The sequence below is a fragment of the Diceros bicornis genome, chromosome 19 (genome assembly GCF_020826845.1).
Source record: "Diceros bicornis minor isolate mBicDic1 chromosome 19, mDicBic1.mat.cur, whole genome shotgun sequence".
NCBI lineage: Eukaryota > Metazoa > Chordata > Mammalia > Perissodactyla > Rhinocerotidae > Diceros > Diceros bicornis.
In genome coordinates this window covers 26,346,381-26,371,441 of record NC_080758.1, presented here as the reverse complement: position 1 = coordinate 26,371,441, position 25,061 = coordinate 26,346,381, and the positions used below count along the sequence as shown (strand labels likewise).

The 25,061-nt window shown below is 41.5% G+C and overlaps 1 protein-coding gene across 2 annotated transcripts in view; it reads right to left on the bottom strand.

Moving 5' to 3' along the window:
* The window catches only part of CDK5RAP1 (CDK5 regulatory subunit associated protein 1), a 36,676-nt gene extending 12,106 nt beyond the window's left edge, over positions 1-24,570 (bottom strand). Inside the window, exons 1-12 of one of the 2 annotated variants that reach the window (XM_058562919.1) lie at positions 24,487-24,570; positions 21,909-22,239; positions 19,171-19,274; positions 18,645-18,679; positions 17,548-17,648; positions 14,392-14,602; positions 12,800-12,920; positions 7,727-7,957; positions 6,584-6,681; positions 5,799-5,854; positions 4,358-4,488; positions 1,623-1,772 (exon numbers count right to left, since the gene is read on the bottom strand). In XM_058562919.1, the coding sequence (XP_058418902.1) occupies positions 1,623-1,772; positions 4,358-4,488; positions 5,799-5,854; positions 6,584-6,681; positions 7,727-7,957; positions 12,800-12,920; positions 14,392-14,602; positions 17,548-17,648; positions 18,645-18,679; positions 19,171-19,274; positions 21,909-22,218 (1,548 nt within the window). In that variant the 5' untranslated portion in view covers positions 22,219-22,239; positions 24,487-24,570. Of the gene's footprint in view, positions 1-1,622; positions 1,773-4,357; positions 4,489-5,798; positions 5,855-6,583; positions 6,682-7,726; positions 7,958-12,799; positions 12,921-14,391; positions 14,603-17,547; positions 17,649-18,644; positions 18,680-19,170; positions 19,275-21,908; positions 22,240-22,408; positions 24,334-24,486 lie in introns of those variants that run through there. The other variant, XM_058562918.1, reaches the window with a different exon arrangement.
* Between the last annotated feature and the right edge of the window lie 491 nt (positions 24,571-25,061).

Below are 25,061 nucleotides of genomic sequence, written 5' to 3'. Positions count from 1 at the left end.
TATTCTCTAGCCCCAAGTGAGTAATGGCTTATGTTGGATGTGTAAGAAAAGACCTTGCTTTGGTTCATTTAATTACCATGGGCTCTCTGTGGGGCTGATGAAGTCATGGACAAAGATTAGTAACCTGTGAGTACTTACTCATTCATTCAAAAGACAGACCCTGTGTGAGGAGAGCGGGGAATACAAGAAGACCTAATTTCTACTGGATAAAATGTAGATTGCGAATAGACATGTACAGACCTCCAGAATCACAGCTGACACCCTAAATTACAAAGCATTTAGTAAAGCAAACACCTTTTGGAGTATTCCACCAGCTCAGCATGACCATCCACCAGCCACTGCTGCACCAGACCACAGGAAGATCCCTAACTCAAGCTGAGCTGATCGGGTTCCCTCTCCTGGAAATCTGAATTGGGGCTGAGAGACACAACTTTGATCTGTGAGTAGCTGGAAGTATAACATGAAACACAGGAACTACAGGGCGCTGTACTCTGCCACAGAGATGAAGAAGCAGGAAGAGCTGGTCTGAGGAGGAGACAAGAAAGTCTGAGCTTCAAGGGCTTCCCAGGCTGAGTGTAGTCCCTTCCAGACACCTGGCAGTATTCCTGCACATGGGCTCCACAAGACACCCCTGAAGTCTTATACAAAAAGGAATTCTTTCTGGCTTAGGCTGAATGGCGTGAACAGATTTCTCATGGTTACTCACTACTAGAGAACCTAACAGACACAATTACCAGGCAACTGGTGGCTCTGCTGCTGCCATAGCCTAAGGAAGGAAGCAGGACTCTCCTGTCTCAAACCAGGACTGGGGAGGAGGCACAGAAAGGCCCGTCTCTCTCTTTCCCCTTCTCTCCACTGGCTGCAGCATGCAGCTTCACAAAAGGTCAGGTTCCCAAATTCACCCCATCTCCCACCTGTTTAGGGCTCTAAATGATGACCAGGTTCCCACAGAAGCTACCAGAACCCCAAACTTCCTGAAATGTAGTACATTTCTAAGACAGTGTGATTAAAAAAAGGATTGAAGACAGACAATAAAATTGATTCTAAAAATACACATAAAATACTACTTCCAGAAAGATGGAGCAGACATACTTTTCCCAAATCCTTCCACTAAGTACAAAAAAAAGTATCTTTCAGGCATGAAGGAGAAATCAAGACATTCTAAGATGAAGGAAAACAGAATCTGCTGCCAGAATGTCAAAGGAAATTCTCTAAACAGAAAGAAAACAATAAAAGAAGGAACCCTGGACCATCAGAAAGGAAGAAAAACTGCAAGGACCTGATTATCTACATAGAAAATCCCAAGCAAACTATCCAAAACCTCCCAGAACTATTAAGTGGATTCGGCAAGGTCACAGGATACAAGATAAACATACAAAAATCAATTATTTCTATACAATAGCAACGAACATATGGACACTCAAAATTAAAAATACAATAGCAATTACAATAGCTCAAAAAAACTCAAAATATTTAGGTATAAATCTAACAAAACATGTACAGGATCTGTATGCTGAAAACTATAAAAACTGATAAAAGAAATCAAAGCAGATCTAAATAAAGTGAGACATACTGTGTCTTAAAAAATAAAAAACAAACAAAAAATATATATATGGCCTCACCCCCTCCACCAGCACCAGCTGGGTACAACCCACAGAGGTCTTATTGGCTTTTGTTGCTTCTTTTCGGAAAACAGTGATGAGTTCCTCCAAACGCCTTGATTTTACCTCCTCCGGAACATCGTCCTTCAGCCTGTGATATGCCCGTGTTTTCTATTAAAAAAAAAAAAAGATGGAGGTCACCAAGGACTTGTAGAATCCCTTCTTGAGGCACAGAGGGCAACCACGCTCATTCTACTTGCAAGTTACAGACATATGTACAAGAACCCCAGCCATGCCATGAGGGTTCTCTAGCTCTGGGAGCCTTCTAAGAGAAAAAGGTAACTATGCAGTGGAATCACACTTTTGCAAGGGTTAAATTCTAAATTTTGCACATGAAAATCATAGACTCAAAACTGTTGATATTTTTATAGAATACAAATGTAGAGGGGAAGGGGGAAGGAGGAGGGCGAAAGGGATAATTCGGCACATGTGTGTGGTGATGGGTTGTAACTAGTATTTGGATGGTGAACATGATGTAATCTATGCAGAAATAGAAGTATAATGATATACACCTGAAATTTATACAATGTTATAAACCAATGTTATAAACTGCAGTAAACAAAAAATTAAAAAAAAAAAAAAAGCAAATGTAATCTTTATCCTTAGGATCCCTTTCTTTATCCTAAGGATAAAGGTTACATTTGTACATATACTAAATAACTCATGTACAGTGTTTATAAAGACACAAGATGCAAAGCAGCCTAAATGGTTATCAACACATAACTAGTAAAACAAACTATGGTTTATCTACACAATAGAATATTACACAGCTGTTAAAAAGAATGAGCTAGCTCTCTATGTACTGATATGATGGCCCTCCAAAATACACTCAACAGAAATAAGCAAGGTACAGATTAACATGTATAATAACTTCAGTGTAGAAAGAATACATATAAATATGTTTATAAATACATGAAATATCTTTGGAGGGTTACAGAAGAAATTGCTAAGAGCAGTTGCCTTCAGGGAAGGAACTGAAAAACTACACAACCTAGCAAGAAGAAAGAACAACTACTTTTCACTGCATACTGCTTTGACGTTTTGAATTTTATACCATGAGCATTACTACCTAGTCCAGAAAAAAAAGGAAATTTATCCTTGAAAAGCCTTTAAATCATCCCAAACCACAGCGTGCATACATGTTTATATATATATATATATATATATATATATATATATGTATATATGTATATCTTTACTTTATGTATGTGAGCTCATAATATAGTTGGAGAACCAGTGAGCTAGACAAAAGTATGGAATAAGAGAAAAATCTATACACCAAAGTCCGGACATTCAAACCAATCTGCCTTTGATAGAACTACCAAATCCACAGAGGAAAACAGAATGGGTAGAGAATTCTAAAATAGAATTCTCTTACAGGATTTACTCTATTTTGTTTTACTATTAATAACAACTTACCTCTATTGTGCACTTACTACAAAGCACTATTCTAAGTGTTTTTTACATATCATCCTCAAAACGATAATTCTCAAAATAACCCGATGAGGTTGGTACTAATGCTATCCCCATTTCACAGATGAAGAAACCAAGGACCTTTCCCAAGGTCACACAGTTATTAAGTGAGAGAGGCACAATTTGAGTGCTTGCTCTCATCCACTAGGCCACTTGATTAAGTCTTTATAACCTTAACCCTAACCTAGGAATTAGATCCCAAAGGGAACACTCATATTCAATGCCCATAGGACATGCTTCTACCACACACTGCAAACCCATTTCTCAACTCTAGCATTATAAAGAATTTCTCTTGCATATTTGTGATGTCCATGGAAAAGAAGCAAAATGGAACCCAACAGCTCTTCTGAAGCTTCATCCCTGAAATAATTCTTTTAAGAGACATGAATAGACACATTGGCCCACCTACACTGCCTACAGAATACTAGGCGGTGGGCTTCAAAAGACATGAATTAGCTTAGTTGATGGCAGCTGAGTGACACTGGGGCCTAAGGTCATGGGTTCAGTCCTTCATCAGTCAGTTTTCCTTAACCACCTGGACACAGAGGCCCCTCAGCCTCCAGCCCAAACACAAGGCAAGCTGCCCCTGAGGTAACTGGGGGGATGAGAAGTGACCCATGCAAATTCATCCCTACCATCAAGAAAATGGCAGCAGACCAGGACTATCCCCTCTCTGCAGGAAATATGCAGTACTCTCCCTTTCCTTTCTCATCTCCTTCTGCTTTGTTTTCCTGGGAATCTGTGTTATAGGACAATCTCTAAAGTGGGTATCCGTGGGTTCACTTGGCCTAGAAAATGAAAACTAAAAATAGCTGAGGATGGCTGGGAAGGCAACAAGGGGCCTCTGTAAAACAAATCACATCTGCAGGCCAAAAAAGAAGTTCCGCATATTAAGATATGATTTTAGGTTTATTGTAAAAAGAATGGTGCCTCTCCCTCCACATTCAAATTTTAAACAACCTAACCCTAATTTAAAATATTCTAATGAAGAAGAATATTGGCACAAGTAATCATTTTTCATCTCAAGTTGCTGAATTGTATAAAATAGTAGACAAGCTGATTAGAAAAAGTAAAGAAATGAATGGTAAGATCCTTGTGGTTTCTCAAGGACTGCCTAGCTGTCACTTTCTTTTCTTCCCAGTTGTCTACATTTGAACAGAAACTGGTCGGGAACGACATCAGTATCAGCACAGAGGTAGCTCCTCCCCCATCCCAGGGCTCACCTGTCTCATGCTGTAGGCAAAGAGGAAGCCCATGTTGTACTGAACTTCCCGAAGCAAAGACACGGTCTGGAGGTGATCTTCCTCCGTCTCACCACAAAAGCCAGCAATGAAATCACTGCTGAGGCTCACACCTGTGACACACGACCAAGGACAGCATGTCAGTGCTGCTTACCTTCAAGAGAGGCCTTTGGCACCTGGGGGTTACAGAGGGAGGGACAGCAGTTGTAAGGCTTTCCCTGGAGCTACCCAGCCCATGTGAAACAGAACAGTCACTACAGAGTAGGGCAGACAGGCCTGCTTATCCTCAATGTTCCCACGCCCCAGCGTGGCTTCTCAAGGCACAGTCCCTCAGCACAAGAAAAGGTATTTGCACTTCAAATGTTGGATTTAAGGACACAGTAGGAGTCCAAAATTCAAACTGGTTCTCCTTTTACTGGTTAAAACTTTGCAGTGCCTCATACAAACGTTTTTGTTTTGTTTTTTTGTTGTTGTTGTGAGGAAGATTAGCCCTGAGCTATCATCCATTGCCAATCCTCCTCTTTTTACTGAGGAAAATTGGCCCTGGGCTAACATCTGTGCTCATTTTCCTCTACTTTATATATGGGATGCTGCCACAGCATGGCTTGATAAATGGTGCATCGGTCTGCGCCTGGGATCTGAACCCGCGAACCCTGGGCCACCAAAGCGGAGCACTCAATAACTTCTACACCACTGGGCCAGCCCCCAAACGTACTTTTGAAGTTAGTTTATCACAATGTTCATTTAAGACAGTAGTAACAGTAACTACTAGTTACTGAATACTTACTAAATGCTACACTTTAGTATCTATCTAATTTAATCTATTTAATTATCCCAACAATCCAATGAGGTGAACTATTAACTCCATTTTATAGACGAGGAAACTGCGGCCCAGAGAAGCTCCACACTCAAAATGGAAGTACGTGTGCATAATACAAGTCACAATAATTTGAAATTTGGGAAAAAAATGTAGACATTGTCAACCAAATCTAAACTAAAAGACTACAGGGTAATTTTATTAGGAGGAAGAGAAAAGAGAAACGGGAGTGAGGGTGAAGATAAGAGGAAAGGAATTACCTTCAAGTATACATTTTTAAAGGTATCAATTGCCCTCAAATCAGAATTAATTTAGACTATAACTCTGCCAGCTAGTGAGAAGGAACAAGGTCTCTCTCATATGTTCAGAAACACAAAGACTATAGAAAAGGAATCTCTTTAACCTTGAGGCCACAAGCAGATCCACACCTCTGAGGAGTTCTAGCAAAACTAAGAAAGAAGTAAAGAGAGAGAGAGCAATGAAGAGGAGCAAAAGAAGAGGAAAAGGCGTCACAAGGTACCGCCACAGTGTTGCCCGTATCTGACCAAGACGACTGCGGTCACTGGGAGAGAAACACGCTCAGCAGAACACGTTTCTCACATGTACCTGGAATAGACTCTCTGATATGATGAATTAACTCCACATAAGCTTCTCGTGAATATCTGCAACAAAGAAGAAAAAGAAAAGGCTGAGATGAACCAATCTTCTTTAAATGAATGCTATAGAAAGATGACTCTACGAATTACCACATGCAATGGTTTCTCATCCACACAAGACAGTACAAGAGTAGGTTAAAGTGTCCAAAAGAGCCTTTGTGATCCAAATCCCGTACTGTAACCTAATCTAGAGCCTATGATTTTTTACTTCAAGAAGATAATTATTTTAAATATTTAAAAAATATATTTTTATTTAACTAATAAATGAAGACAGATTAAATATTTAAGAGGATCTCTCAAACTCTTTGCCAGTCTGGAAAACAAAGCAAAGCACTGGGTCCTTACAGCTTGCCATTTGTCACATTCTCCTTTCAGTCTTATCCCTGCAATGGTTATTATTCCCGGTGTAAGGGAACACACAGAGCTACATTTAGATTCCAACCTAAAAAACGTTAATGTTAAAAGCTAAAGGACTAAAACCTCAGAGTGTGCCACACAGTAGACGCTTAATAAAAAACATGCTAAACAAATGAAATGAGTGATCCAGTCCTTAGTCTATGCTCAGAGGGTGAACAGAAGCAAGTTTCAATGTCCACGGGTCTACGCATTTAATAAACATTTATTGAGCAGCTACGACGTGCCACACACTATGCTAGGTTCTTAAGACACTTTAAGTGTTGGTCCTTAAGGAAACGTGGAAAGGTGTGGGATGTCTCCTCCCCAAGCAAGTCTGACCCCCTCCGCATGGCCTCCAACACACGGCTGCTTCCACTCTGGGCTGGTAGGTGGATGTGTTTACAGATGTTGTCTCTCTCATGAATCAGCTGCAGCACCTGATCAAATAGAACACATCAAAGGTCATCAAAGTCTCACTAAATCTTGCAGAAAGAAATACCACTCCCTCTGTTTCTCTGCCAAGGTTCATTTTCAAGTAATTAAGAGGCTGATTAATCCAAACACATGAATTACCCAAACCCTTTACTTTTGCTCAAGTCATGTTCTGTCTGTCCCAGACATTTCACCTGATGGCACCTCGGCTTTCAAAGAGTGAAGAAAGCAAGTAGAGGTCAGATTCAAGCCATGGGGTTATTTAGGGGTAGTGCTGACATAGACAAGAAAAGAAAAACGGCATTTGTTTCATCCAACTCACAAACTAATTAGCTACTTTAAAAGATACCATCAAGAATGGAAACTAGGATAAAATACTTGAAAAAACATACTGACAAAGGATTTGCATCAAGAACACATAAAGAACTTTTACAACTCAGAAAGAAGACAAATAATCCAGAGGGGTAAAGGTAGAGATGGGACCAAAAGACATTTCACCACAACAAAAAACTTTAAAAAAAAAAAAAAGGTTTCACATGTGGGCTACATACTCCTTACCAGGCACTTTGCAAAGTACCTGCCACACATTATATCTATTACCTAACAACCCAAAGCAGGAGGTGATTATTAACCCCATTTTACAGATGAAGATGACACGTCGAAAAGGCTGCCCCTACCAGTAAAGCCCTGGAAGAGCTAGGAATGAACTCAGGTCTGTCTGAGGCCAAAGTCTGGATGCTTCCCACTGTATCATACTGCCTCCCTTCCTGTCCTGCCCACACCACCTTGTAATAAAGCCTCTCTCTGCACAGCCCTCATGGTCGCAACAGGTGGTCTTAACCTCCCATTAATAGCAGTCCTATCTCTGGCCCCACCTTGGTAGACTTGAAATCTTTCCTAAGGGCCCGCAGATTCAGAGGGCAATACAGCAACACACCACAGGGTCCCCTGAGCAGGACTCGAGGCCTCTGCTGCACCCTACTGGGTCCAGCCTTTGGCATGCTTAAGGATACAGATACCAGTTTGGCACAGTTCACTGTCGATACTCACCTCATCAGGAAAGTCCTTCGGGTGGGGAGAGGTAAAACGGATCCTCATTTCAGGATCTATTCTGGAGACCTGATCCAGAAGGTGAGCAAAACGAAGCCCCCCTTGCTTGGCTTTATAGTTGGTGGAGAAGCCACGACTGAGGTTGGTGGACACCGCATTATTGAACTGGACTTCTGAATTGTCCCGAAAACTATTAACATTCTGACCAAGGAGTGTCACTTCTTTCAGCCCCTGAAAAAGGCAAAACATACTGGAAAAAATAAATATATTGGAGGCAATTTAAAAACTTGTTTGGTAGCTTCACACCAAATCACTAATTAAAATTAGCTGAACCTACCAAGAGCCATCCATAAATGTGTTCTGTCTTTACCTCAATAATTAACCCAATAATTTCATGCTTGGGCATCTTGTCTGAAGAACTGAACTTCAGAATAAAACCTTATGTAAAAAACAATCTTCAAAGCATTTTTTAGAATAGCAAAAAGCTAGATGCAAACTCAATGCTCAATAATAATGGTTAATTTATAACACCATAAATCAAATTATAACAACATTCTGTCAGCTCAACGTGATATAATCATCGCCTACAAAGTAGTCTTGCCAAAAATATTTAGCGTAAATCAAATCAAGCTTTTACACCTAACTTTCAGTTTACCAGAATTCAGGGGAATATTCTAAATGACAACAAGCAGCAGCAATCAGACAAATCCACACAGCTGACCTCTTCAAAAGAGTAATGCATCATTTAAAGCAAAACAAGAACAAAAACGTGGAAGAGTTGTTTCAGATCAAGAGACACAGAAGAAATAAAACCACCAGATAAAACTATGCGAATCTTGATCGGATCTTGGTTTGAAAATAAAACAGCAATAAGAAATTTTTGGACAATTAATAAATTTTGACTGTGTACTGCATATTAGATAATATTATCTAATGTTATTAGTTAACTGTTAAATTTCCTACATGTGATAATGGTATTATGGTTACAACGGGAAAAATTCTTATGCTGACAAGAGGTATACTGAATTATCCAAGTTAAGTGGTCTGATGTCTACAACTTAACTTTCATATGGTTTGGAAAAAATATATTTATACATCTATAGACATAGGTAGATAAAGCAAATATGACAAATGTTAATAATCATGTTTACTGTATTAGTCTTTTAACCTGTTTGAAAATTTGCATCATAAAATTTCAGAAAGAAAAAGCATAACAGTTGCTATGAAGACTATTTTTTGTAACTTTATTTTGCCATAATTTCAAACTTACAGAAAAATTGCAAGAATACTACAAAGAACTCCCATATACTCTTTGCCCAGATTCACTGATGGTTAACATTGTGCCCCATTTGTTTCACTCACATTCACACACTCATATACACACTCTCTGTCTATACACACACATGCAAGCACACATTTTTCTGAGCCTTCTGAGACAAGTTGCAAACATTAGACTCTTTTACTCCTAAATATTTCAGTATATATTTCCCGAAAATAAGAACATTCTCCCACATAATCACAGGACAATTATCAAAATTAGAGATATTGATATAACACAACTATCTAATCCACATTCCATAAATCAAATTTTTACCAATTGTCCAAATAATGTCCTTTATAACTTTTTTTAAACTTTATTCAATAATGGCATGTCTAGGAACTTATCTTATGGATATAACCATAAAGATGGACAAAGATTAATGCATAGAGATGTACTTCTACACAGCACCATTTTAACAGGGGAAGACTTGAAAGCAATTTGCAAGCTGTTGTCCTGCAAGTAAATCACAGTGCATCCACACCAAGGAAGGCTACACTGATGTAAAAATAAAGCTAAAAGCTGTCAGTGACATGGGAAAATGCTCACACTATTAAAGACAGGATACAAAATTGCTTGGACAGTGAGATCACAACTACATAAAAATATTTTTTTTATCACTTTTTTCTTCCTGATCATAATCAACCTTCATGACTCTAGTTTCCATAAAGACTATTTAGTTTTACAAGTTGTGACACAATGTAAATTTAAAAAACAGGATATACTAAATGCAATGTGGATTCTAGATTAGATCCTGACAAAGAAAAAAGACATTAGCGGGGAAACTGACAAAATCAGAATAAAGTCTGAGGGCCGGCCCCATGGCTTAGCGGTTAAGTGCACAGGCTCCGCTACTGGCGGCCCAGGTTCGGATCCGGGCACGCACTAACACACCGCTTCTCCAGCCATGCTGAGGCGGTGTCCCACATACAGCAACTAGAAGGATGTGCAACTATGACATACAACTATCTACTGGGGCTTTGGGGGGAAAAAAAAAGGAGGAGGATTGGCAATAGATGTTAGCTCAGAGCCGGTCTTCCTCAGCAAAAAGAGGAGGATTAGCATGAATGTTAGCTCAGGGCTGATCTTCCTGACAAAAAAAAAAAAAAAAGAATAAAGTCTGAAGTTAGTTTAATGCAATGTACCAGTGTTAATCTTTTAGTTTTGACAAATACACCAAAGTTAAGTAAGATGTTAACATCAGAGGTAACTCTATCTTTGCAATTTTTCTGTAAATTTAAAGTTATTCCAGAACAAAAAGTTTACTAAAAAAAAGGCAAGATATAAAACTAAGTAAAATACATACACATATAAAAAGACATAACAACCAAACACAAAGAGTCATGGGACGAATGGGAAAATTTGAATATGGGTGGACTAGGATGAGATGATATTTAGCAGATTTTGTTAATCGTGTTAGAATTAATGGTATCGACAATATCCTCATTTTTTAGAGATGCATAATTACTTAAGGGTGAAAAGTCATGCTGTATTTTGAAATACTTTATTAACACCAAAAAAAACAGATAAAGCAAATAAGGCAAAATGTAATAATTATTAAATTTAAATTATTGTTAGTTGGGGAAGAGAGGTCATTATAATATTCTTTCTTTTCTAGGTATTTAAATTTTTTTTATATAAAAAGATAATAGAGGCTTTATAAAGAGGCTGCTTACTTAAACAACTTTCAATCAATAACCATTGTTTGAATGAATAAACAACATTCTATAAAGGAACAATATTCTATTCTATTTGCAATTGCTGTTTAAAAATCTAAATGAAAGAAAAATCTTTTAAAAAGTGACTCTATAAGCAAAATAAATGACTAACAGATACTTTAAAACAATGCAGAATCATAATTCTTCACAAGTCAATAGCCTTGAATTTACTAAGATTCACTTTAATGTTAAGTTCCTTCTTTTATATGCAAATAACCTAGAGGTTAGGGAGTTTCTGTGATCACCTTAATCTATTTAAACAGAATGTCTCTATCCTGAAGGAGTGAGTTTTAGTACTGCGGGGGAGCTGGAAGGGGAGAGGAAGGAGACAACTTGAGACCAGGAAGCACTGCAGAGGTGGGGTATGGAGAATACCTCACAGCACCTGTGAGCAGCCAAGGACCAAATCAAGGAACTGAGAACACGGGGACAGGGGAAGAGAAGAGGGCATTGCCAGAACGTAAGAACAAAGGCAAACTGCTGACTCAGAACAGGAGCAGGGGCGAGCCTCCCATGGTTCCCGAGCCACGCAAGTAAGGGAACAGGGCGACTCTGGTGGAAGAAAAGCTCCATCGTCCCACCAACTGTCCTCTTCCGCAGGGCTGGAACATTCAGGCCTAGGGTTAGGGAAGAGACCTCCTCAAGGGCTGAGGAACCAGCTCTCAAAAGGGGGAAGGCAGCAGATATCTCCCCTCTGGCCTCTGCTCTAATTCACTACCCTCATCTATTCTCTGTCCCTCAACCAGCGAGCTGGCTCAGTAATAAAATGAAGGGGCTGGGCCGGCCCCTTGGCTTAGTGGTTAAGTGCGCACGCTCCGCTGCTGGCAACCTGGGTTCGGATCCCGGGCGTGCAGCGACGCACCGCTTCTCCGGCCATGCTGAGGCCGCGTCCCACATACATCAACTAGAAGGATGTGCAGCTATGACATACAACTATCTACTGGGGCTATAAAGAAATAAATAAAATCTTTAAATAAATAAATAAATAAAAATAAAATAAAATGAAGGGGCTGGCCCAGTGGCGTAGTGGTTAACTTTGCATACTCCGCTTCGGTGGCCCGGGGTTCACAGGTTCAGATCCCAGGCGCGGATCTGCACATCACTTATTAAGTCAAGCTGTGGCAAGCGTCCCACATATAAAGTAGAGGAAGATGGGTACAGATGTTAGCCCAGAGCCAATCATCCTCAGCAAAAAGAGGATTGGCAACAGATGTTAGCTCAGGGGTACTCTTCCTCACCAAAAAAAAAAAAAAAAAAAGAACAAGAGATTTGAGAGGTTTCCCTAGAAAAGACAGACTAATAAATCATTCTCTGAAAACTTACTATGTGCCAGGTGGTTTAAAAACATTTAACTAGGGGATGGCCCCATGGCATAGCGGTTAAGTGCACGTGCTCCGCTGCTGGCAGCCCGGGTTCAGATCCCAGGCACTCACCGACACACGGCTTGTCAGTCCATGCTGTGGTGGCGTCCCATATAAAGTGGAGGAAGATGGGCACGGATGTTAGCCCAGGGCCAGTCTTCCTCAGCAAAAAAAGAGGAGGACTGCCATCAGATGTTAGCTCGGGGCTGATCTTCCTCACAAAAAAAAAAAAAAAAAAAAAACATTTAACTAAACATTAAACGTTTAATAAAAACTACTAAATCCTTCCAATAACAACCCTTCTGATAATCCAGCAAAGAAGGTATTATTTTATCCTCTTTTCCTAGATGGGGAAACTGTGAAGAAGATAATTAAATGACCTGTGCCAGGGCACCAAGCCAGAGAATGGTGGAGCCAGAATTTGCACTCAATCATCTGATTCCAAACTCACACTCTCTCCATTCCACCGTGCTGCCTCCTAAGCAAACTTCACAGTGGATCTGCCTATAATTTGTGGGCAACAAATCGAAGATGCACACCCAGGTATTTCTTTCTGGCAAGTATGGCTCTAAACTTGTACAGCTTAGAAATAGCACAGGCTGCAAAACTAGAAAGGTTGTCCTCCTCCTCCTCCCACAAACACGCTCACAGGAAGAAAGTCTGCAGAACTTTTCACCTGCTCAGAAAGCTTCCTCACTTCCTCTAGAATGGAGGCAACAGGCCGACTCCTCTCCCGGCCACGTGTGAAGGGAACAATGCAGTAGCTGCACATGTTGTCACAGCCTCGCATGATAGACCTGGGAAGGAAAGCACCAGAACTCAGTAACAGGAGCAGGACGTCTTGGTCCAACCCAAGGAGCAGGTCACAGCCCCCTTGGCATTATCGTTTGGCTCTGAATTCTCTTGGCGACATGCTCACACTGGACCAATCTGAGATCTAAGAACCACTAAGGCAGACATTTCTTATCTTTAAAAACTAGTATCTAATCACAGAATATAAGCCAAACTGTAATTAGTGGATATAGTGATTACCCTGAGGGACCACAGTGGTGAGGGAATCGGGTGTAAATATACCACACCTAGACTTTCTACTGTTTATGTATATACTGTTTGAACTTTTTACATCCAGACCAGAAAAAAATAAATATTATAAAGTATGTATAAGAAGTGGAGACCTTGGCTTTAAAACACAAGGTTCTACATTTCTCACTCATTCCTGATCCAAATGCTAAGTATCTAAGTTAAATCACTTTCTTTCATTTGTATCCTATATATGAAAGCCTCAATTTATCTCAAGGAAATAATTATGTATAGAAGTGTATCAAAGATGTTCACCGAAGAATTGTTAAATAAATGTCAGCTATTATTTTTATTAAACATTTCCAACAACAGAGTATTGGACAGCCATTAAAATGACCGAGGTGGCTAACCTTTTCTGTAAAAAAAACCAGACAGTAAATATTTTGGGCTTTGCAGACCATACAGTAGAGACTCATCCTCCTAACAACTACTCAATTCTGCTACCATAGTGGCCAACAGCCACAGACAATATGTAAAGAAATGGGCATGGCTATATTTCAATAAAACTTTATTTACAAAAACAGGTTGTAAAACAATTTGCCAATCTCTGTTACAGAAAATTTAATGACATAAAAAATGTTCCCCATTTTAAATAAGAAAAGGTTATAAAACCAAGTAGATCATGAGCCAATTTTTATAAATAAATACAAACACAGAGCATACACACATAAAGACAACGGAAAGAACAGGAATGACACACACCACAATGATAATAGTGTTTATCACTAGGTGGTAGGAGTATAGGTAATTCTTACTTTCTTATGTTTTTCTATCTTTTCCGCATATTCTTCAACAAATATGAACTATTTTGTCACCAGATCTTTCTTTCTTTTAACTTAAAAGATCAGGGGAGGGAAAAAAAGATCAGGAAAGCCTAATATATTTTCTTAAGTGAAAAAAATAAGAATATAGAAGGGAGGGTAGGAAAGACCCCATATTATGTATATGAATGTATACACAAAGAATACCCCTGAAAGGATTATACAAGAAACTACTAACGTGGCTGCCTCTGAGAGGTGGCCTAGGAGAATGGGGATGACAAGTGTGAGAGGGTCTTACTACATCATTTTTTGTCTTTTGTATTTTGTACTACGTGCATGTATTAATTTTTTTAATGTAATAAAATTAACATTATTTTAAAAGTGAGAGAGGAGAACTTCACTCCCTGTCTCTTGGTCAGTGACTCACACAAAGGCAGAAGTAGCACTGGGGCTCGTCTGGACTGGCATAACATCGGCATAGGTCTCATCCAGAGAGAGCAGCACATTGGCAGCTTGCTGGCCTGACTCGGCAACAGCCAGCAGTCGAGGAAGGTCCCGATAGGCATCTGGACCAGCCAAAATATCCACCATTTTCTCCCTGTTGAGGATCTCCTCCTTCAGTCTCTCAGCCATGCAGCCTGGGAGGAAAAAGAAATAAGCACTTGTTCCCAAATTCATCTCACGGCTTCTTCTCAGTAAATGTTATCTCCAGCTGGATCAGAGACCAGGACACAGAAACTTCTCTAAGCGTTTAGCATCATTCCTCATATTTGCCTGACACTTCCACGGCTCTGGAACTGCATCTTCCTACACAAGAAAACCACAGGAAAAAGGCCCTAGAGCAATTCAATTAAATGCCTGGAAAAATTAAACCACCACCCAAAAATCTTTCTAGATATGAACCATCCTTTTTTTCAACTGAAAATTACTTGGTGCTACAATCAAAAAACATTTTGTGTCAGGAACTTATTTTTAAAAATAAAACTTACTTGTAAATCGGTACAGCCACTATGGAAAACAGTATGGAGTTTCCTCAAAAAATTAAAAATAGAAATACCATATGATCTAGCTATTTCAATAGAAATACCATATGATCTAGAAATACCATATATCTATCCAAAGAAAACGAAAACACTAATTTGAAAAGATATATGTACCCCTATGTTCACTGCAGCATTACGCACAACAGCCAAGACTTGGAAGCAACCTAAGTATCCATTGATAGATGAATGGATAAAGAAGATATGATATATATATCATATACATATATAAATGGAATATTCCTTAGTCATAAAAAAGAATGAAATCTTGCCATTTGTGGATGGATGGATGGATGGATGGATGGATGTACAGGGTATTTTGCTAAGTGAAATAAGTCAGAGACAGAAAGACGAACACTGTATGATTTCACTTATATGTGGAATCTAAAAAAGAAAACAAACAAACAAAACAGAAAACAAACTTATAGATACAAACAACAAACTGGTGGTTGCCAGAGGGGAGTGGGGTGGGGAGATGGGCAACATAGGTGAAAGAAATTAAGAGGTACAAACTTACAGTTATAAATAAGTCACAGGGAAGTAGTGTACAGCACAGGGAATATAGTCAATAATATTGCAAAAACTTTGTATGGTAACAGATGGTTACAAGACTCGTCATGGTGATCATTTTGTAATGTATATAAACATTGAATCATTACGTTGAACATCTGAAACTAATATAATATTGTATGTCAACTATACTTCAATAAAAAAATAAATAAATAAAACTTACTTATATACAACTGTACTTATGCCCTTTATTCCTCTTCTTGCCCATAATACTTGCTAAAACCTATAAGAAATGAGGTAACCATCTAGGCTGATATCTTCCATATCCTAAAAAACCATTGTTATTAGTAAGGCTATCAAAATAAAAAGTCCATTTTATTATAAACACCCTTTGAAAACATTTATTTAAGAACTATTCTTGGTTGTATACCCATGTTCCTAGCAGCATCATTCACAACAGCCAAAAGGTGGAAACAACCCAAGTGTCCATCAACAGATGTGGCATGTACATACATGGAATATTATTCATCCTTAAAAAGGAAGGAAATTCTGACACATGCTACAATATGGATGAACCTTGAAGATGTTATTCAAGTGAAATAAGCCAGTCACAAAAAGATAAATACTGTACAATTCCGCTTATACGAGGTAACTAGTGTAGCCAAATTCACAGAGACAGAAAGCAGAATGGTGGTTGCCAGGAGCTGAGGTGAGGGGGGAATAGGGAGTTACTGTTTAATGGGTATGGAGTTTCAGCTTGGGAAGATGAAAAAGTTCTGGAGATGGATGGTGGTGATGGTTGCACAACAATGTGAATGTACTTAATGCCATTGAACTGTACATTTAAAAAGGGTTAAAATGGTAAATTTTGTTACATATATCTTACCACAACAACAAAAAAAACTTCTTTGGGGATTTCTGAAATTCCTAACAGATATACACCCAGGGGCTTCTAGAATGAAGGAGCTGAAATGGAACAAAACACCTCAGCTAATCCTTCCACCCTCCTGTGTCACTTAGTACATTAATCTGTGTAACAGGATATGCTCCAACTATGTTTTGACCCATCATCAAGAGGAATTAATTTAACTATTCAACAATGGACACAGTTTGTTTTAAGGTTAAATAAATTAACTAAATTCTGGGACCATGAGGTTACAGAATATTTATTTTTAAAATATGCTTTCCAGGGGGCCCAGTGGCTAAATCCACGGTGCATTCTGCTTCAGCGGCCCAGGTTCACAGCTTCAGATCCCCGGCGCAGACCTACACCACTTGTCAAGCCACACTGTGGCAGTGACCCACATACAAAATAGAGGAAGATGTGCACAGATGTTAGCTCAGGGCTAATCTTCCTCGAGCAAAAAAAAAAAGAGAGAGAGAGAGAAAGATTGGCAACAGATGTTAGCTCAGAGCAAATCTTCCTCACCAAAAAAAAATATATACATATGCTTCCCAGCTATCTACATCAGAGCCGCCCAACAGAACTTCCTATGATGGAGATGTTCTTTATCTATGCTGTTCAAACTGGCAGCCACTAGTCAAGTGTGACTAAGCAGTCAATAAGCGACTAGTGAGACTGAAGAAGTGAATTTTTAGTATTACTTACGTTTAACTAAATTTAAATACCCACATGTGGCTAGTGGCTACCATATTGGTGAGTGCAGATCTAGATCTTCACTTGGGCATGCTGCAGGAGTCAAGATGAAAGGTGCCCAGACTGTACATTCATGCTGCTCCTTCAGACCCCAAACTCGCTCCTATCCATCACTCTGTGCCACCACGAGCCATAGTAGACTCTAGGAAGGATATACCACTTTCTGAGTACCTGTTACTTCAAGGCACTACAAAAAGCCCTTTCATGAGCTTTACTTCATTAATTCTACAGCCTCTGACATTAAGTACAAGAGCTGCATGGCGTGTATAAGATTTCTTCACACCCTGGGACTCCAGCCCCTAAGGGAAACCCTAGCATGTAAGGCTACATGGAGCCCAAGTCTTAAAACTCACAAAAACTGCAAATTACCGGATACCTAGAATCCCAATCTTCAGAGGCACCCGGGAGCGGAGCCGTTTTGTCTTCAGAGCTTTGAGATGACGTAAACGATTCCAGATTGTCTGTTCAGCCTTCTCCCTACAGAGATCAAGAGGTACACCTGAACCTGAAAATAAACTGCAGAGCAATCTCAAAGAGTAGGACAATGGGAAGAAAATGAAAATAACCTTCAACTCTTTAAATGAATACCTACCTCTAAGGCTTAGGGAAGGGAGGCAGGGAGCCAACGGAAGCAGTGCTTGCTATAATTCACATTCCCAGAATGGCGCCCTTCCCGCACATCTCCAGATCCCAACAAGCCTTCCTCACTCTCCTCTGCTGGAGAGTTTATTCTCCTTTTAACTACCCTATCGCTTTAACTCTACTTTTCCCTGCTCTTTGCAATCTCTCCTTTTTATTGATTTTTTTACCTAGTGCTTTCTGCCAGATGTTAGAGCCATTTGTCTATCTAGCTCCCACATCAGACTATGCTCCTTAAAGCCAGGCTCCACGGAGGAAGGGTTCCTTTCTCAATCTCCCAAAGCACCGAGTTCAGTGTCTTGCAGCAGAGACTCTCAGAACAAAAATGTTGGATTAATTCAGTGAGAGTACAGCCAGCTGAGGGAACACTAACACTAACATGCTTATGCTTGTACACAGAAACAAAGTAAGAACAGGGTATGTTCACCTCTGATGACGCCACCCATCTCTCTTCAGAAGAACTCCCCAGCCATTGACTGCACCCTAGCCCTTACGATGGGAACTACATCATAAGCATGTGCCAGGAGCTGCAAGAAAACCCTCAGGAAAAGTCAGGTGCCTCAGCACACTCTCTTCTATACAATGAGTTTGGTAACAGCACCTACCTCATGGGGTTGTTGTGAGAACTAAATGAGTGCATGTACAGTGCTCAGCACAGGAGCTGACACACAGTACGTGCTCAGCAAATGGCGACCACATCTATCGTTACTATCTCCACTGCTGGAAAATGGCAAATCCATTGGCTCAGCTCCATAGTAGGCCAGCATGGCACTGTGAGCTCTGGCATTATGATATAAGATATATTCGCTCCCTAGGTAAAGAACAAATTCCCACCTGATAGAACATGTGACAAGGAGGATCACATCAGCCTGAGTGGAGAGCAAGGAAAAAAACGAAAATTATGATCTTTGAAATTAGCCTTGTAGAACCACTGCCCACGGCCCCCTTTTTTTACTGTGGTAAAACATACATAACATAAAATTTGCCATTTTAACCATTTTTAAGTGTACAGTTCAGTAGCATTATGTCCATTCACATTATTGTGCAACCATCAACCTCTAGAACTATTTCATCTTCCCCAACTAAAACTCTAACTGTACCCATTAAACACTAACTCCCCATTCCCCTCCTCCTCATAGCCCATATTTAACTTAGGTCCTTGCCTGAAGGTGAGCACCACCATAAAAGTTTCCAAAATGACTGGAACAAAAGTACACCTCAGTCTCATGCTACACACTTTACTCAAGGAACTCACTCTCACCAGGCTGTACCCTGTTCCCGAAACTGCATCTAACAACTGGCACACACGCAGAGTTTCACTGAGGCCCAGGAAAGAAAGGGAAGCAGGAAATGCGTGTACCTCTTGGAGGTTACTGGTCCGCAGGTAGCCACTCTTCTGTAGGATGGACCAGGCTATCTCTGTGTCGTTCACATTCATCTGGCAGCCATAGGTCTCGAGGTAGACTGCAATGAGAGGGGCATTCCATGGTAGGCAGACAAAAAGGGACCACACGTCTCAAAAGGTCTCCTTCCCAAATGCCCCAGAAACACCTGAGGCAACTGGTTATCCACTAAATCCTCTGTTGCCTCAAATCTAAGACATCTTTAATTGCCAGATGTACCTCCAAATTAATGACAGCCTTTACAAACAAAAGAAATACTACATTATAAACACATACCAGTTATAAGCCATGTCATTTAAAATACAGGGAAAACATGCACCTAAGTATCAAGGAAATATGGTTATAAAAACAATTTGAAAAGGGAGGACTAGCTGATAGTGTTGATTATCCACCTGGGGGAAAAATAAATTTAAATTCCCATGTTACCCTCCTCCTTCTCAAAATGAGGCTCTCATGCCTCTAGAGGGAGTGGCAGTGGCCAGAGGGCCCATAAAACCACAAAATAAAAATGAGGCAACTTCCTACAGTAACTTCAAACATCTTAAATGAAAGCAAGCATGGTTATAATAACATAAAATACATCTGCACAAAGTTTTAAGAACACCAATTTCACACTTTGGCAAGCCCCTTCAAACTAAAAACCTGTATCAACCCCTGCCCCCACCAGCACACTTTAATCCACAGACCCAAATAAATTCCAAATGGAACTAAAAGCTGAATGACAAAGAATCATACGAAAACCAAAAGAAAATAGCAGTATTTAAAAAAAAAAAAAGAGGGGCCAGCCCTGTGGCTTAGCAGTTAAGTGCGCGGGATCTGCTGCTGGCGGCCCGGGGTTCGGATCCCAGGCACGCACCAATGCACTGCTTGTCCAGCCATGCTATGGCGGCGTTCCACATACAGCAACTAGAACGATGTGCAACTATGACATACAACTATTTACTAGGGCTTTGGGGAGAAAAATGGGGAAATAAAAAAAAAAAAGAAAGAAAATAGGTTTTTTTTTTAAACCTTCCTTGGCTCACTTTCCTTGTCTAAAAAAAAAGAAAACACCAATACTTAGGTCAGAGAGGGAATGAGGGGAACAACAAATTATAAAGGACTGCAAAATACCTAGGAGTCACAGGTGTACATACTCCTTGATTTACTAATTCAACTCCTACAGATTTATTGTGGAAAAAAGCATTAATAGAAGCAATATCTATGGGGCCGGCCCAGTGGCGTAGCGGTTAAGTTCTCACACTCTGCGGCGCCCCGGGGTTCAGATCCCGAGCGCCCACGGATGTGCCGCTTGTCAAGCCATGCAGTGGTGGCGTCCCATATAAAGTGGAGGAAGATGGGCACGGATGTTAGCACAGGGCCGGTCTTCCTCAGCAAAAAGAGGAGGATTGGCAACAGATGTTAACTCAGGGCTAATCTTCCTCACACACAAAAAAAATAGAAGCAATATCTACCTATGTATATGTATACATATAGATATATATATGTCTGTGGTACATATATATGAGACGCTTATTATAGTGTTATTTATAATATAAAAATTTTTGAAACAACCTAATGTCCAACTATAGGGGACAGGTTGGAAAACATCACAGTACAACACAATGTCATATTTTGTACCAATTTTCTAAAATTTAATTATGAACAGTGTAGTATTTGGAAAAATGTTAAATGAAAATAGCAAGTTACAAATAATTTGCACCATATGATTACAACCAAATCTTTAAGAATTATAAAGGGAAATACTTTCTTGAAACAGGGGAAATGGGGAGAGGTCTGGTTGTCCCTTAATGTCTCTTCAAACTTTTCTTTAAGGCATTTTAACTAATTGCAAAATGTTTCTCTTTTTTTTTCTTTTTCCTTTTTTTCTCTTTTTTTGTGTGTGTGTGTGAGGAAGATTAGCTCTGAGCTAACATCCATTGCCAATCCTCTTTTTGCTGAAGAAGATTGGCCCTGGGCTAACATCTGTGCCCATCTTCCTCTACTTTCTATATGGGATGCCACCACAGCATGGCTTGGCAAGTTGTGCGTCAGTCCTCGCCCAGGATCCAAACCCGCAAAACAGAGGCCACCGAAGCGGAGAGCATGAACTTAATTGCTATGCCCAGGCCAGCCCCCACAAAATGTTTCTAAGAAAACCTCCGCCTAGGCATAAACAGTGAATTTCTAGAGCACCAATTGTGAAAGCTGCCTTATAACTTACGACAATCTAAAAATTAGAACAGGGCGGGCCCTGTGGCTTAGCAGTTGGGTGCACACGCTCCACTGCTGGCGGCCCAGGTTCGGGTCCCGGGCGCGCACCGACACACGGCTTCTCCGGCCATGCTGAGGCCGCGTCCCACATACAGCAACTAGAAGGATGTGCAGCTATGACATACAACTATCTACTGGGGCTTTGGGGGAAAAATCAATAAATAAAATTATAAAAATTAGAACAGAGATTATAGGGTTTCCAAAGGTAACCAAAGAGGGGACTCCCCAGGACTCCTATCCCCAGTCACGTGTACCAACACTGTAAGTTTCTTTCTACTAATGTTCCTTGATGGAGTTTGACAATTCCATAATTTAGCAGCCTTCCCACACTGTTAACCCTCCAAAGCCAGGTCTGGAATAAAAAAACAGTAAAGAATCAGGCCACGGATGCTGGAAAGGAACAAAGCAGGAAGCCCAAAGAGAGAAGAAAAGTAAAACCAACCTTTTCTCTGCCTTCCTAAAAGCTCATCCACTGTGAGATATGGGGGCGGGTCCTCCACGTCTGGAGAAGACAGCTTCTCTTGGGGAACTGAAGCACTTCTTAAAAAATGCTGAAAAGTTGGTCCAGCAGCCAGCCTGGAGCTGAAATCCTTTCGAACTCCATCCTCCTGCTGTGTCTCTGGACTGGGACATGCGGTGCTGGAGAGATTGCAACACGCCCTGCAGGTCCTGAGCAGCAGCCAGGACACAGAGGCCAAGGGCCCCCACCTCAGACACCTCTGTGCTCGGAGGACACGCTGTAAAGGATGCATGGCGCTAAAACAGCCCACAGTCTGCAAAAGAATGACAGGCATCACCAACATTCATTGAACACTATGTACAGGGCACTGCTCTAAGCACTTCTAGCATTGTAACACACTTAATCCTCATAGAAACCAGAAAGAAGATACTCTTAATAATATCATCCCTTATTTTACAGGTGAAAAAACTGAAGCAACTTGCCCAAGATCACACAAAGGAGTGCCAGAGATGAGATGCAAATCCAGGCAGTCAGTTTTCAAAACAGAGAGACGGTGAAGATGAGATGAGAAGCCCCGACAAAATAAGAAAGCAGCATCTTGTGCCAGGAACAGTTCCAAGGGTTTTTTAAGTGTATTAACTCATTAAATCTTCACAGCAATCCTGAACACAGGCAAAAGACACTATTATTACTCCCATTCAGAGATGAGGAAATAAAGAGGCTGACGAATTTACCTAAGCTCCCCCAGCCAGTAAGCAGCGGAGCCAGAATTCAAATGAAGGTCTGTATTACTGCAAAGTCCGTGCCCCTAGCCATCTTGCTACACTGCCTCTCCATACTGTGAAAACCACTTACTGTCTGAGGGCACCTTCCTTTGAGTTCCTTCAAAAGGAAAGTATCTAACATGCCCATTGTATGCCTGATCAGTGACTCCACCCATCCTCCAAGAGTATCAAATCAATGCCTTCAAACCTCCCACCCAGACCACACACAGCTGGGGGGATGGAAAATGGCACAATCTTTACAGTGGACGATTTGCCACTTTCTATCAAAACTACAAACATAACATACCCTTCGCTGAAGCAGTTTCATTCCCAGGTATTTATCCTCCAGATATACTCTTACAGGTGCAAAATGACCTACTTGTAAACGCGCCCACAATATCTCTAGGCGCAAAAGAAACAGTGGCTGCCTCCCAGGAAGGAACCTAAGCAACTCGAAGTACAAGGGATGGAGACAGTCTCTTCACCACATATTCTTACTGGACCCCATCTCTCCAGCCTGCCTGCCTCACTCCAGCCCTACCAGACATCTAGCTTCTAAGCTTTTCCACATGCTGTTCTCTCTGGCTGGTATATCTTCTCTCTACTGACTTGGCCAACTCCCATGCTACTTTTAGGTCTCTGCTTCCTGCTGGAAGCCTGTCCTGGCCACCATCTCCAAACCCTAGTTGGGGTCCTCCTCTTGGTTCCCAAAGCCTCCTTCTAACTCTCATGAGACTCATCACACTTTGCTGTTAATTACTACTTACACTTCTGCCATCCCTTATAAGCTGGGAGGTCCCTGAAAGCAGGGAACAAATCTCATCCATTTCTACACTCTCAGCATCTCCTTCTAGCAGGTGCCATACATGTAAAATGAGCAGAGGTGGCCTGTTCCCTGATCACTGCTCTATACGCCACCAGCACTTCAGGCAGGGCCAGTGCTAACCTACCTTCAAGTGTCAGAGAACAGTGGACTTTTAGGTGAGCTTTAAAGTCACTCGTTCTGCCCCTTACTTGTTGTGTGACCTTGGGCAAGTCAAATTCCTGTATTCCACATCTGTAAAATAAGGATAAAAGCAGGACCTACCTCCCAGAGGTGTTGCGCGAGTTAAAGATGATATTAAAAACTGAACTTGGCACATAGTACGTTTTCAGTAACTTCACATTTGCAGCTCACAACCCCTCTTACGGTGGGTATAGAGCATTGTGGTTAAGACCCTAGTCAGAGTCTGCCCCAACAGCTGCCTGGCCAGGTAACTCTGGGCACCTGGGTGCTGTCATTTCTTCACGTGTAAAATGGGGAAAATACCAGTACCCATCTCCACGTTTTTTGTGAGGATCAAACGTGATAATACAAATAAAACGCCTGCACAGCACAATCTGTGGGGGCCCAGAAATTAACTAGTAGTCGGCAGTCACCACGAGACAACTGTCTCATCTCAGCATAAATAAACACAAACAATAAAGCACCCCAAACATTTCACTGGGCGGTTCCCGCGCGTCAGGCGTGGGCTAAGCGCTTCCCGGGATCGCCGTGTCTGATCCTCACAGCAACCCCGCGACGCAGGTTCTGCGATCATCCCCACTCCACAGGTGACGACGCTAAGGCTCGGGGGGCAAGAGGGGTGACCCGCCCAAGGTCACAAGCCAGCAGGCAGCGGGGCTGGGGTGCGAAGCCCGCCAGTCGGACCTCGCCGTCCTCCCCTGGAACGCCGCGCACTCCCGGGCCTGCGCCGCCCGTCCGCCCCCGGCGCGGGCCACGGCGCCGCACAGCCCACCGCCGGCGCGCCGCTCACCTCCGCAGCCCGCGGCCCACCGCCCGCAACCAAAGCTGCGCGGCCCGGCTCCCCGCTCGGCCGCCCGCCGCTGCGCGCGCACCGCGACTTCCGTTCCGCCGCGACGTCGGTCCGGGCTGTCTCAACGGAAGTGCCTCCTTCTCTGCAGTCCGGGCGCGGCCAGGCTCCTGGCTTTGGAAGTCCTGCACTGCCGCGCCGAACCCCAGGGGAGCCCCAGCCGGGGTGTGGCCGCTGAGCGGCTATGTGGCGAGTGCGAGTCAAGTGTGCTGCAAGTGTGAACCACAACGGATGTCGAAGAGAGAATGCAAAATACCTCATCGATAATTTTTATATCGATTACATGTGGAAAGAATATTTGGGATATATTGGGTTAAATAAATATATTATTGAAATTAATTTCATCTCTTTCTTTTCGCTTGTTTAATGTGGGAAATTTTAAATTGCTGCGTGGCTCGCATTCTATTTCAATTGGACAGCGCTGCCCTGTGGGTTCAAGACTTCGCGATCGCTGCATCCAGCCTGGACCCCTCCGGGGTTACAGACCCCTAGTTCAGCTGCCCAGGGGCGCCTCTCCT